The following is a 12067-nucleotide window of genomic DNA, read 5'->3' as shown; positions in this document are numbered from 1 at the left end:
CCCTATCTTTGAGTTACCCTGTTTACCCATGAAAGCATCTCTCTCCACGGCTAACACTCAGCCGATGAAGCCTCTTATCTGCTTCTGCCAGGACCATGTCGGGCTGCATACCGACGCTATAACATCACCTCTGCTATAACGTGTATGCTCAGGCCCTGGGATTCATTTCAATAAAACCTCCCCGCGGTGATTGAGCGCCTTTCTCTACTAGCTTAGCCTATAGCCTAGTTTGTCTTTCTCCGATGGCTGTTTAGTGAATTCCCTCAGACAGAGGGCCTTGTAATGTAGAGATAACACAAACACACACGCAGCGCTGGTCTAGCACTTCAGGCAAACTGAAATGTCCCAGGTCTGTCCCAGTAGCCATCCTAGTTCCTCCTCATCGGCCCCGAAGCTCTATTTGAACAAGCCGCTAACCGGCCAGCTTTTAAACTGGCCCTGTGGAAGCCGCCTGGCCGCCGCAGTCTTGGGATAAATCGGGCAGCTGAGCCCAGTGAGGTGTGACTGACAGGGGTAAACGCCCATGTGTCACATTCTGACAGTCAGAGGGAACAGCCTGTGTGAATGAGGCTTGATCTCTCAGATCTTGGCTTAGTCCTATACACGCTACTGTCTGTGTGTGTTTGTGTGTGTGTGTGTGTGTGTGTGTGTGTGTGTGTGTGTGTGGCTAGGTGCGGGAACAATAGCCCCAATGTAAACGAATGCCCAAGCTGGAGAGGAAATACGCTGTGACACGGGAGCCATTCATCCTTCTTCGAATCAATCCTCGAAAGACAAAATCATTTGACTGTGGCCTAGATTTATAAAGTTAGGGAGTGTGTGTGTGTAAGAGAGAGAGAGAGATGGGGAGGGTAGTGTGTGTCTCTCTCTCATTGCTTGGAAAGCAGTGACCCGGCTAAAGGGCTCCATTCCGCCCCATAATGAAATCTCCACCGAGCTTGTTATTCAGTTACAGTCTGCGTGATTTAAGTGTTGAAGCCAGGACAGCCCTTACAGTACCGAGCTAGTGTGGGTCAGGTGTTTAGCCGCTTCTGATTGGCCAGAGTAAGGGTGTGGTCGGGTATGAACAGGCTCTGATTGGGTAGATGAATGGGCATAGGCCAGGCATCAGTTGGCTCTGAGAGTTTACATGCTCTTTGCTATACAGCTGTGATGAGCATGTAGATCCATTGCGATACTAGACCCAAATAACACCCTATTCCCTATGTAGTGCACTACTTTTGACCAGAGGCCATATGAAATAGGGTGCCACTGCCATTCGGGGACGCAGCCCTGGACAGTCGTGTGTCCGCTCAAAGCCGAAGGCTTGCTCCAACATGCATTATTAAAAAATCAAGACTAGCTTTGACACTGTTATTCGACCCTAGGCCAGTGGGGGGCAGAGCGGAGAGCTGTGTGTAGACTAGCGTTTAGTAGAAAATCGTTTTTGTTTTCCCCCAGTCTGTAGGGTGTGGCTGACTACAGTATAACTGTGTGCCTGAAGTCTGAATGCAGAGCGGCTGCAGGGTGAGCAAGATGACAATCTGTACTCTGCCCTACATCTGAGGAAATGGAGGCTTTGCAGCAGCTCCAGTGTGTCTCGCTTGATGAGCTCTGTTCAATTTCAAAGGAACGCTGATTAGAGATGAGCGCCGTCGGGCTGATTTCCCTACAGCTGTCTGGAAAAACACTCAACACAAGGCCCAAGGTTAGCCCTGTACCTGCTTTGCCATCTAAACATAGACACTTCTATTTAAGGGAAGCTACATAGGGACACAGGAGCAATGATCCCACACACACACAAAAACTAATGTGATTTTGTTCCTTCCCTGGTTGTGTCGGTTGGTCGTTGGTCCTTCCCTGGTTGGTCGGTGGTTGTAGTTGTGACAGTGGGTCACATGTGGACAGACAGTGCTTTGTAGGACAGGGCCCCTGTGTGCTGCTCGGAGCAACAAGGTCGGGCAAGGGCCAGGCTGTGTGTGTGTGTGTACAGATGCTGCTCCCACCGTAGGCGCCAGGTGACACCTGTACTGCCACTGGGGTGACAACAGCCAGGGGAGGCCTGGCACTTTGATCTCAGAAGCCTTGTGAGGACAGGCCATAACCAAAACAGCTGCTGTGGGAGCCAGGGACCAGGCCTAGCCGGCTTGACATGTCCCCACAACATGAACCCCTGACCTGATTAGAAAAGAGAAGAGAGGTGTCGGCTCCATTAGTAGCTCACATGGAGCATGGCTGATGATCCACTGGAATAATAACAGAATAAGGGGCCATTGACACACAGGGGAACAAACATTTCCTGCTCAGAGATGGGCACACTGAGTACCCTATAACCGTCTCAAACAACATCTCCATCCCAAATGGCACTGGGCAATGGCGCCGGAGGAGCCGGCTGCCGTCTCCTAACCAATTGTGCTAGTGTGTGTGTTTTTTCACGTTATTTGTAACTTATTTTTTACATAATGTTTCTGCCACCGTCTCTAATGACCGGAAATAGCTTCTAGATATCAGGACAGCGATTACTCACCTCGCACTGGATGAAGATTTTTTTCTTTAACGAGTCGGACGCAAAGGATTTATTTCAAACACTCGACAAGGCCCTCATCCCAATCATTCGCAGGAGAAAGAGACGGAGATATCGGGGACATAGGTCGGGGTGCCTTGTAAGGCTCTGACGGCGATTGGGTAATCTGCCTTTACCATCAGTCCTATTAGCCAACGTACAATCATTGGATAACAAAATAGACGAACTACGATCACGTATATCCTACCAACGGACATTAAAAACTGTAATATCTTATGTTTCACCGAGTCGTGGCTGAACGACGACATGAAAAACATACAGCTGGTGGGTTTAACGCTGCATCGGCAAGATAGAACAGCCGCCTTCGGTAAGACAAGGGGTGGCGGTCTGTGTATATTTGTAAACACCAGCTGTTGCACAAAATCTAATCGTAAGGAAGTCTTGAGTCTTGTTCGCCTGAGGTGATGATAAGCTTATCTCATGATAAGCTGTAGACCACACTATTTACAAAGAGAGTTTTCATCTGTATTCTTCGTAGCTGTCTATTTACCACCACAAACCGATGCTGGCACTAAGACCGTACACAATGAGCTGTATACGGCCATAAGCAAACAGGAAAACGCTCATCTAGGAGGCGGCACTCCTAGTGGCCGGGGACTTTAATGCAGGGCAACTTAAACCCGTTTTACCAAATTTCTACCAGCATGTTAAATGTGCAACCAGAGGGGAAAAAAACTCTAGACCACCTTTACTCCACACACAGAGACGTGTACAAAGCTCTCCCTCGCCCTCCATTTGGCAAATCTGACCATAATTATATCCTCCTGATTCCTGTTTACAAGCAAAAACTAAAGCAGGAAGTACCAGTGACTTGGTCAATAAAGAAGTGGTCAGATGATGCAGATGCTAAGCTACAGGACTGTTTTAATAGCACAGACTGTAATATGTTCTGGGATTCTTCCGATGGCATTGAGGAGTACACCACATCAGTCACTGGCTTCATCAGTAAGTGCATCGATGACGTCATCCCTACAGTGACTGTACATACATACCCCAACCAGAAGCCATGGATTACAGGCAACATCCACACTGAGCTAAAGGGTAGAGCTGCCACTTTCAAGGAGCGGGACTCTAACCAGGAAGCTTATAAGAAATCCCGCTACGCCCTCCGACAAACCATCAAACAGGCAAAGCGTCAACACAGGACTACTATTGAAATGTACTACACCGGCTCCGACGCTCGTCGGATGTGGCAGAGCTTGCTAACTATTACAGACTACAAAGGGAAGCACAGCCACGAGCTACCCAGTGACTTGAGCCTACCAGACAAGGTAAATTACTTCAATGCTCGCTTTGAGGCAAGCAACGCTGAAGCATGCATGAGAGCATTAGCGGTTCCGGACGACTGTGTGATCACGCTCTCTGTAGGCCGCAGGGCCAGACGGATTCTCAAGACGTGTACTTCGAGCATGAGCTGACCAACTAGTAAGTGTCTTCACTGACATTTTCAACCTGTCCCTGACTGAGTCTGTAGCCAACATGTTTTAAGCAGACCACCATAATCCCTGTGCCCAAGAACACTAAGGTAACCTGCCTAAATGACTACCAACCCATAGCACTCACGTCTGTAGCCATGAAGTGCTTTGAAAGGCTGGTCATGGCTCACATCAACACCATTATCCCAGAAACCCTACACCCACTCCAATTTGCATACCGCTCCAACAGATCCACAGATGATGCAATCTCTATTGCACTCAACACTGGCCTTTCCCACCTGGACAAAAGGAACAGCTATGTGAGAATGCTATTTATTGACTAGAGCTCAACGTTCAACACCATAGTGCCCTCAAAGCTCATCACTAAGCTAAGGTCCCTGGGACTAAACACCTCCCTCTGCAACTGGATCCTGGACTTCCTGACTGGCCGCCCCCAGGTGGTAAGGGTAGGTAACAACACATCTGCCACACTGATCCTCAACACGGGGGTCCCTCAGGGGTGCGTGCTCAGTCCCCTCCTGTACTCCCTGTTAATTCATGACTACATGGCCAGGCACGACTCCAGCACCATCATTAAGTTTGCCGATGACACAACGGGGGTAGGCCTGATCACCGACAACGATAAGACAGCCTATAGGGAGGAGGTCAGAGACCTGGCCGTGTGGTGCCAGGATAACAACCTCTCCCTCAACGTGACCAAGACAAAGGAGATGATTGTGGACTACAGGAAAAGAAGGACCGAGCACGCCCCCATTCACATCGACGAGCTGTAGTGGAGCAGGTTGAGAGCTTCAAGTACCTTGGTGCCCACATCACCAACAAACTATCATGGTCCAAACACACCAAGACAGTCATGAAGAGGGCACGACAAAGCCTATTCCCCCTCAGGAGACTGAAAAGATTTGGCATGGGTCCTCAGATCTTCAAAACGTTCTACAGCTGCACCATCGAGAGCATCCTGACTGGTTGCATCACTGCCTGATATGGCAACTGCCCGGCCTCCGACCGCAAGGCACTACAGAGGGTAGTGCGTACGGCCCAGTACATCACTGGGGCCAAGCTTCCTGCCATCCAGGACCTCTATACCGGTGTCAGAGGAAGGCTCTACAAATTGCCAAAGACTCAAGCCACCCTAGTCATAGACTGTTCTCTCTGTTACCGCACGGCAAGCGGTACCGGAGCTCCAAGTCTAGGTCCAAAAGACTTAACAGCTTCTTACCACAAGCCATAAGACTCCTGAACAGCTAATCAAATGGCTACCCAGACTATTTGCACCCCCCCTCTTTTACGCTGCTGCTACTGTCTGTTTATTATCTATGCATAGTCATTTTAATTCTCCCTACATGTACAGTGGGGCAAAAAAGTATTTAGTCAGCCACCAATTGTGCAAGTTCTCCCACTTAAAAAGATGAGAGAGGCCTGTAATTTTCATCATAGGTACACTTCAACTATGACAGACAAAATGAGAAAGAAAATCCAGAAAATCACATTGTAGGATTTGTAATGAATTTATTTGCAAATTATGGTGGAAAATAAGTATTTGGTCACCTACAAACAAGCAAGATTTCTGGCTCTCACAGACCTGTAACTTCTTCTTTAAGAGGCTCCTCTGTCCTCCACTCGTTACCTGTATTAATGGCACCTGTTTGAACTTGTTATCAGTATAAAAGACACCTGTCCACAACCTCAAACAGTCACACCCCAAACTCCACTATGGCCAAGACCAAAGAGCTGTCAAAGGACACCAGAAACAAAATTGTAGACCTGCACCAGGCTGGGAAGACTGAATCTGCAATAGGTAAGCAGCTTGGTTTGAAGAAATCAACTGTGGGAGCAATTATTAGGAAATGGAAGACATACAAGACCACTGATAATCTCCCTCGATCTGGGGCTCCACGCAAGATCTCACCCCGTGGGGTCAAAATGATCACAAGAACGGTGAGCAAAAATCCCAGAACCACACGGGGGGACCTAGTGAATGACCTGCAGAGAGCTGGGACCAAAGTAACAAAGCCTACCATCAGTAACACACTACGCCGCCAGGGACTCAAATCCTGCAGTGCCAGACGTGTCCCCCTGCTTAAGCCAGTACATGTCCAGGCCCGTCTGAAGTTTGCTAGAGAGCATTTGGATGATCCAGAAGAAGATTGGGAGAATGTCATATGGTCAGATGAAACCAAAATATAACTTTTTGGTAAAAACTCAACTCGTCGTGTTTGGAGGACAAAGAATGCTGAGTTGCATCCAAAGAACACCATACCTACTGTGAAGCATGGGGGTGGAAACATCATGCTTTGGGTCTGTTTTTCTGCAAAGGGACCAGGACGACTGATCCGTGTAAAGGAAAGAATGAATGGGGCCATGTATCGTGAGATTTTGAGTGTAAACCTCCTTCCATCAGCAAGGGCATTGAAGATGAAATGTGGCTGGGTCTTTCAGCATGACAATGATCCCAAACACACCGCCCGGGCAACGAAGGAGTGGCTTCGTAAGAAGCATTTCAAGGTCCTGGAGTGGCCTAGCCAGTCTCCAGATCTCAACCCCATAGAAAATATTGGGAGGGAGTTGAAAGTCCGTGTTTCCCAGCAACAGCCCCAAAACATCACTGCTCTAGAGGAGATCTGCATGGAGGAATGGGCCAAAATACCAGCAACAGTGTGTGAAAACCTTGTGAAGACTTACAGAAAACATTTGACCTCTGTCATTGCCAACAAAGGGTATATAACAAAGTATTGAGAAACTTTTGTTATTGACCAAATACTTATTTTCCACCATCATTTGCTAATAAATTCATTTAAAATCCTAAAATGTGATTTTCTGGATATTTCTTTCTCATTTTGTTTGTCATAGTTGAAGTGTACCTATGATGAAAATTACAGGCCTCTCTCATCTTTTTAAGTGGGAGAACTTGCACAATTGGTGGCTGACTAAATACTTTTTTGCCCCACTGTACATATTACCTAAATTACCTCGACTAACCTGTGCCCCCGCACATTGACTCTGTACCGGTACCCCCTGTATATAGCCTCGCTACTGTTATTTTACTTCTGCTCTTTAATTATTACATTTGAATTTTTTTACTTATCTATTTTTTACTTAACACTTTTCTTAAAACGACCTTGTTGGTTAAGGGCTTGTAAGTAAGCATTTCACTGTAAGGTCTACTACACCTGTTGTATTCGGCGCATGTGACAAATTGATTTGATTTGATTCCCTACACAGTGTAGTACTTTTTACCAGAGCTCTGGGTGCCATTTGAGACACAGACATACAGGACATGTCACTTAAAAAACAAGGTTAAATTACAACGCCAACCGTGCTTCCAAGGGAAGAAATATGTCGGAGGGTAATTGGAGAGTAAGTCGTGTCGGTTCCAATTAGCCCATTGGCTGTGGCCAGTAGGAAGAGAACTGAAAACTCCTCCTGTGGATTATACTGATTGGTTGTGATTATCCAGAGGTGACACTGTGATCGATGACCTTCTCTAATGCTAAGCATTCTGGGTCTTCAACTGCCAATTAACCATGCTGCCGAGGTTTTACAACACACGCAGTCGTAAAGAGTGCTCACGACAGGTCAAAGCAATTTAGTCCAAGATTTGTGTGACACACATCTGCCTCGAACTGGCCTCTCTTTTGAATGACAACGGAAAAGACTGGCTAGAAGTGACTGTAATGCCAGTGGTTCCATCCCCCATAATCCATTCTGTTATGGGCTGCATGTGGTTCTGATGGGTTAGTTCTGTAATTCGCCCTATCAGGGCTTAGGAGACTCTAAGAAGAACCGGCTCTTCCTTTTCCTTGGAGAAGATGAAACAAACACCAACTTGATTGACACATAAGACCAATGCTCCCTCCTTGGGACAGCCACACAGAAGATATATCAGCCCGCACAGAGAAGCACGAGATTGAACTTCCCGCAACTTTATAGAGTTTTCCTCCTTAGTTAACACTATCAATGTTTCCCTTCACTGTGGGCAATTGGGATCGAATCAACGCAATATTAGTCACTTTCAACGCAACATAGCGAAACAAAACTAACTATGCAAGAGATTTTGTTGTAGGCAGAATACATCGGAGTAGGATTCTATTGCTTTGCCACGTAAATACGACTCAGCCTTACTCTACACAGCATGAGTAGATGTGAGTAGATTGTTTTCAGTTCAAAGTGAGAGCTGCATGTAGCCACGTGTGCACATTTTGTTCATATCCTTTGCTAGTTAGTGAGTTATTAGCTCAGTTATAGATCATTTGTAGTCAGCAATAGGGGAGGGATTGCTTCCTACAAGAGCACAAATCGTGTACATTTCTAGACATCTTCGAAAAGTCAGTCAGGAAAATAGCTTTTAATATGTCTTAAAGGGGCAGTGTTGTATTTTGAGACAGGCTTGAATAAGCTAAGTAGCCAATAGGCAGAGGGCAGCATCATTTGTCTGATTCTCTGTAATAATGGTATGGGAATAATAATGCATTGTATTGTGTAAAGTAGCTTCTTGCATCAAACAACACAACAACATTTTCAGTCATAGAACAGCTATTTCCATGTTAAAATGTTACGGGATGCATTTTCTCCATTGTTTTTGATGGTAGCCCACTCTGGTAGGCCTACATTATGGTCAAATAGCCACAGTAGCCTACTTGGCCACTGTTAAAACGAACTTAAAGCGGGTACAGCCTCAGTGTTCACAGTCAACGCGCGCCGGATGTTGCACAGAATCTTCACAATGTTCAACTTCGCGCTCAGCAAACAGGAAATTTGCTCAGTGCGGAATTTTGTTGTGGAGGGAACATCGCATGAGACTCAAGCCATATCTCCACTTCACTTCCACAATGTATTGCTACAGAAAGGAGCAAATGGACGTTGCATTTTGCTGGCGCTCCCCGTGTATTGGTAGCCTGAAGGACCCATTACACTGTAACCTGAGCTATGGCGAGAGACCGAGTAGAGCAGGAGCTGAGCTGTATACAAACAGCTGATTCAGCCACCTGGGAGCCAAACATCTTGGCTTATTTCTGTAATACTCCTCCTTGATCCTAAACAACTTGGATTTATACCCTGTTTGCAGAGCTCCAGCCACGCGGGGAAAACTGCACCGTGTGCACTGGGAAACGAGTGTCCGCTCAAACGGCAAGGTCGGTTTGTGATCACACAACTAGCAGCAACTGAATCTCTGATCTCCCCATCCCAAGGCCCCTGTTCAAGGCATTAAAAAAAAACATCTGACGTTTTAAAACGGCGAACGGAAAAATTTGTGTTCTCATTGGAAAGTTCAGGCAGTACCCTCCTCCGTTTCTAGAGCGCCATCGCCTATTTCGTGTCTACCGAACACGACCCAGGGGAGGCTAGCGAGGGACTCCGCCCCCCTGCTATGAACAACAGCGACTAGCGACCAGACTAGCATGCACAGAGGCTTTTCCCTTCATAGTGCACTACTTGTCACCAGGGCCGGTCAGCAGTAGTGCTCTATATAGGGAACAGGGTGCCAGATGGGACACAACCAGTAACTCATGCCAATTGACTGGTGAAGGGGAGGACGGGCAGGCAGGCAGGCGAGAAGGTGAATAATTGAACAGCTCTACTTTAGGTTGTGTAGTAATGTTCCTGTCTCACAAAAACCCTGGAGTGGATCTACCGTGGATCTGATTCATGCAAGCGTCACTGAATAATGAATGAGTGGAACAACATGGAACTGTGGAAATGTGACCTTTGTGAATACGCCAGATGGCAGAGAGCGAGAGAATAGCACACAGAGCTGTGGTGTGGAAAGGCCCGGTCCGAGGGGGTTCAGAGTTAAAGAGGCCATTTGAAAGGAACACAGCTTTCTCACCCAGAGAGGCAGAGAGACACAAACACATATGCAAGCGCACGTGAGCACAGAGCGAATTCACTATGCATGCACGCAAGCTCATACACACGTGCACGCACACAGACATACTCGGTGTGAATTCACCACGCACATACAAGCGCACACACACACACACACACACACACACAAGCGCACACACACACACACACTCTCTCTTACCTGTGACCAGCTCCCTCACTTCAGCGTCCACAGTCTTCCTCAGCAGTCTGAGCAGAGCGGGGACGCCACCTGCGTTTCTCACGGCCACCTTGTTGTCGTCCGTGGCTTTCCCGTAGACCAGGTTCCTCAGAGCACCACAGGCGTTCCTCTGGACCTCTAGGGTTTTGTGATCTAGTAGGTCCACCAAGTGCTTGATGCCCCCTAGACGGCACACCTGCAGAGGTGGGGTTATGGAGTGTCATTAAGAATGCCCTGAACACAAACGGATTGGATTCCACAGCAAACAGGGGGAATATTCTAAGGTGGATGGATATTATAAGGTAAGATGATGGTCTCCATTACAAAATCTAGGCTTTGAATTTATTGATGTAGCTAAGCCGGGATGCGGAGAGAATAGCTTTCTTCATACCAGATGAAGGAAATATGGAAAATGTCATGCAAATCTTTAGTGTTCACATAGAATGCCTAAACTATAGGGTGGATACAAGGTCTGAAACTCATAGTGCAAGTACTGCAGTAACTTAAAGAGATGAAGTAAACAACAGCATTCTCATGCATCTTTCGACGTATGAATAGATTTCAACGTGTTGACTTTCTGCACCTGGGGGAAAGAAGAAAATAAAACACATCTGCAGAGCTGACAGTTGCCTCTTATCAAAACCTAGAAAAGACTCAATGTTCTTTCCTTGAAATACTTGAAATGGGTGTCTTCGTAATGTATGAGTGTGTGACCGAGAGAGAGAGAGAGAGAGAGTGAGAGTGAGAGAGACAGACACACACAGAAAGAGATACTGTGTGTGTGTGTGTGTGTGTGTGTGTGTGTGTGTGTGTGTGTGTGTGTGTGTGTGTGTGTGTGTGTGTGTGTGTCTTAATAAAAATAAAAAAGTAATTCTTCATTGCGCGTGCGTGCGTGTCTGTGGCTGTGTGCTTTTGGTTTTACTATCCTTCTTGGGACCAATAGTCGAGCCCCGGCCTGTTCCCCCCGCTACCATCTCGAAGGCGGAGACAGGTGCATCAAAGCTGGGACCGAGAGACTGATAAACAGCTTCTACCTCCCGGCCATCTGACTGATGAAGAGGCACCACTAGGCGGCCTCTACCCGGCACCCGGCACCCTCCACCCTGCCCTAAACCTCAGACACTGTCATTAGCCAGCTACCACCCGGTACTCTACACTGCACCTTAGAGACTGCTGCCTTATGTACATAGTCATGGAACAGTGGTCACTTTAATCATGTTTACACACTGTTTTACCCACTTCCTATGTATATACTCTATTCTAGTCATGGCTCATCCTATATGACTACTGCTGTATACACCTTTTCTATTTACATACATATACTGTATATTTCCTGCAATTGTATCCATTTTGCTATGGGGTTTTGTAGTGTATTCATATACTGGAATCTCGGCAAAGCTCATGCTAATATATCTACTGCTGTACATTGAACTTAAGTTACACTGTTTATACACTCCGCCACATATGTATTCATATACTGGATTCTCGGGAAAGCTCATGCTAATATATCTACTGCTGCATCATTCCTAGTATGTCTAGTGTAAATTCATCCGGTGTAGATACATATAAACTGCATTTGGATCACTGTTGCAGTGCTATTTGGGTTGTTAAAATTGGATTCGTTTAGACATTTCTTGATTTCCTGTTCTTTCTGCTTTTTTATTTGTATTGATTATTTGTGTACCTGTTTGACATTTTCCTGCATTGTTAGGAGCTAGTAACATACTGTAAGAGTTAGTAACATACTGTAAGAGTTAGTAACATACTGTAAGCGTTAGTATCATCCTGTAAGCGTTTCGCTGCACCCGCTATAACATCTGCTGAACTGTTTGACCAATAAACTTAGATTAATAGATTTATGTTTTACGTCCTCACAAGGATAGTAAAACAAGGAACATTTTGGACAAGTCGGGACATTTCGCCAGTCCCCATAAGGAAAAAGGCTATTTTAGGCTTAAGGGTTAGATTTAGGGTTAGTGGTCAAGGTTAGGGCTATGGGTTAGGGTTAGGTTAAAGGTTTAGAGC

General features: G+C 46.4%; 1 protein-coding gene across 6 annotated transcripts in view; it reads right to left on the bottom strand.

Annotated features, from left to right (window-relative positions):
- LOC139538435 (plakophilin-4-like) overlaps window positions 1-12067 on the bottom strand; it is a 143787-nt gene that overhangs the window by 15268 nt on the left and 116452 nt on the right. For all 6 annotated transcript variants that reach the window (XM_071340448.1, XM_071340449.1, XM_071340450.1 and 3 more), the window contains one exon: window positions 10025-10238. In XM_071340448.1, coding sequence (XP_071196549.1) covers window positions 10025-10238 — 214 coding nt within the window. The remainder of the gene's footprint in view (window positions 1-10024; window positions 10239-12067) is intronic.

This window comes from Salvelinus alpinus, chromosome 14 (genome assembly GCF_045679555.1).
Source record: "Salvelinus alpinus chromosome 14, SLU_Salpinus.1, whole genome shotgun sequence".
Lineage (NCBI taxonomy): Eukaryota > Metazoa > Chordata > Actinopteri > Salmoniformes > Salmonidae > Salvelinus > Salvelinus alpinus.
This window is presented reverse-complemented; position numbering and strand designations above follow the sequence as displayed.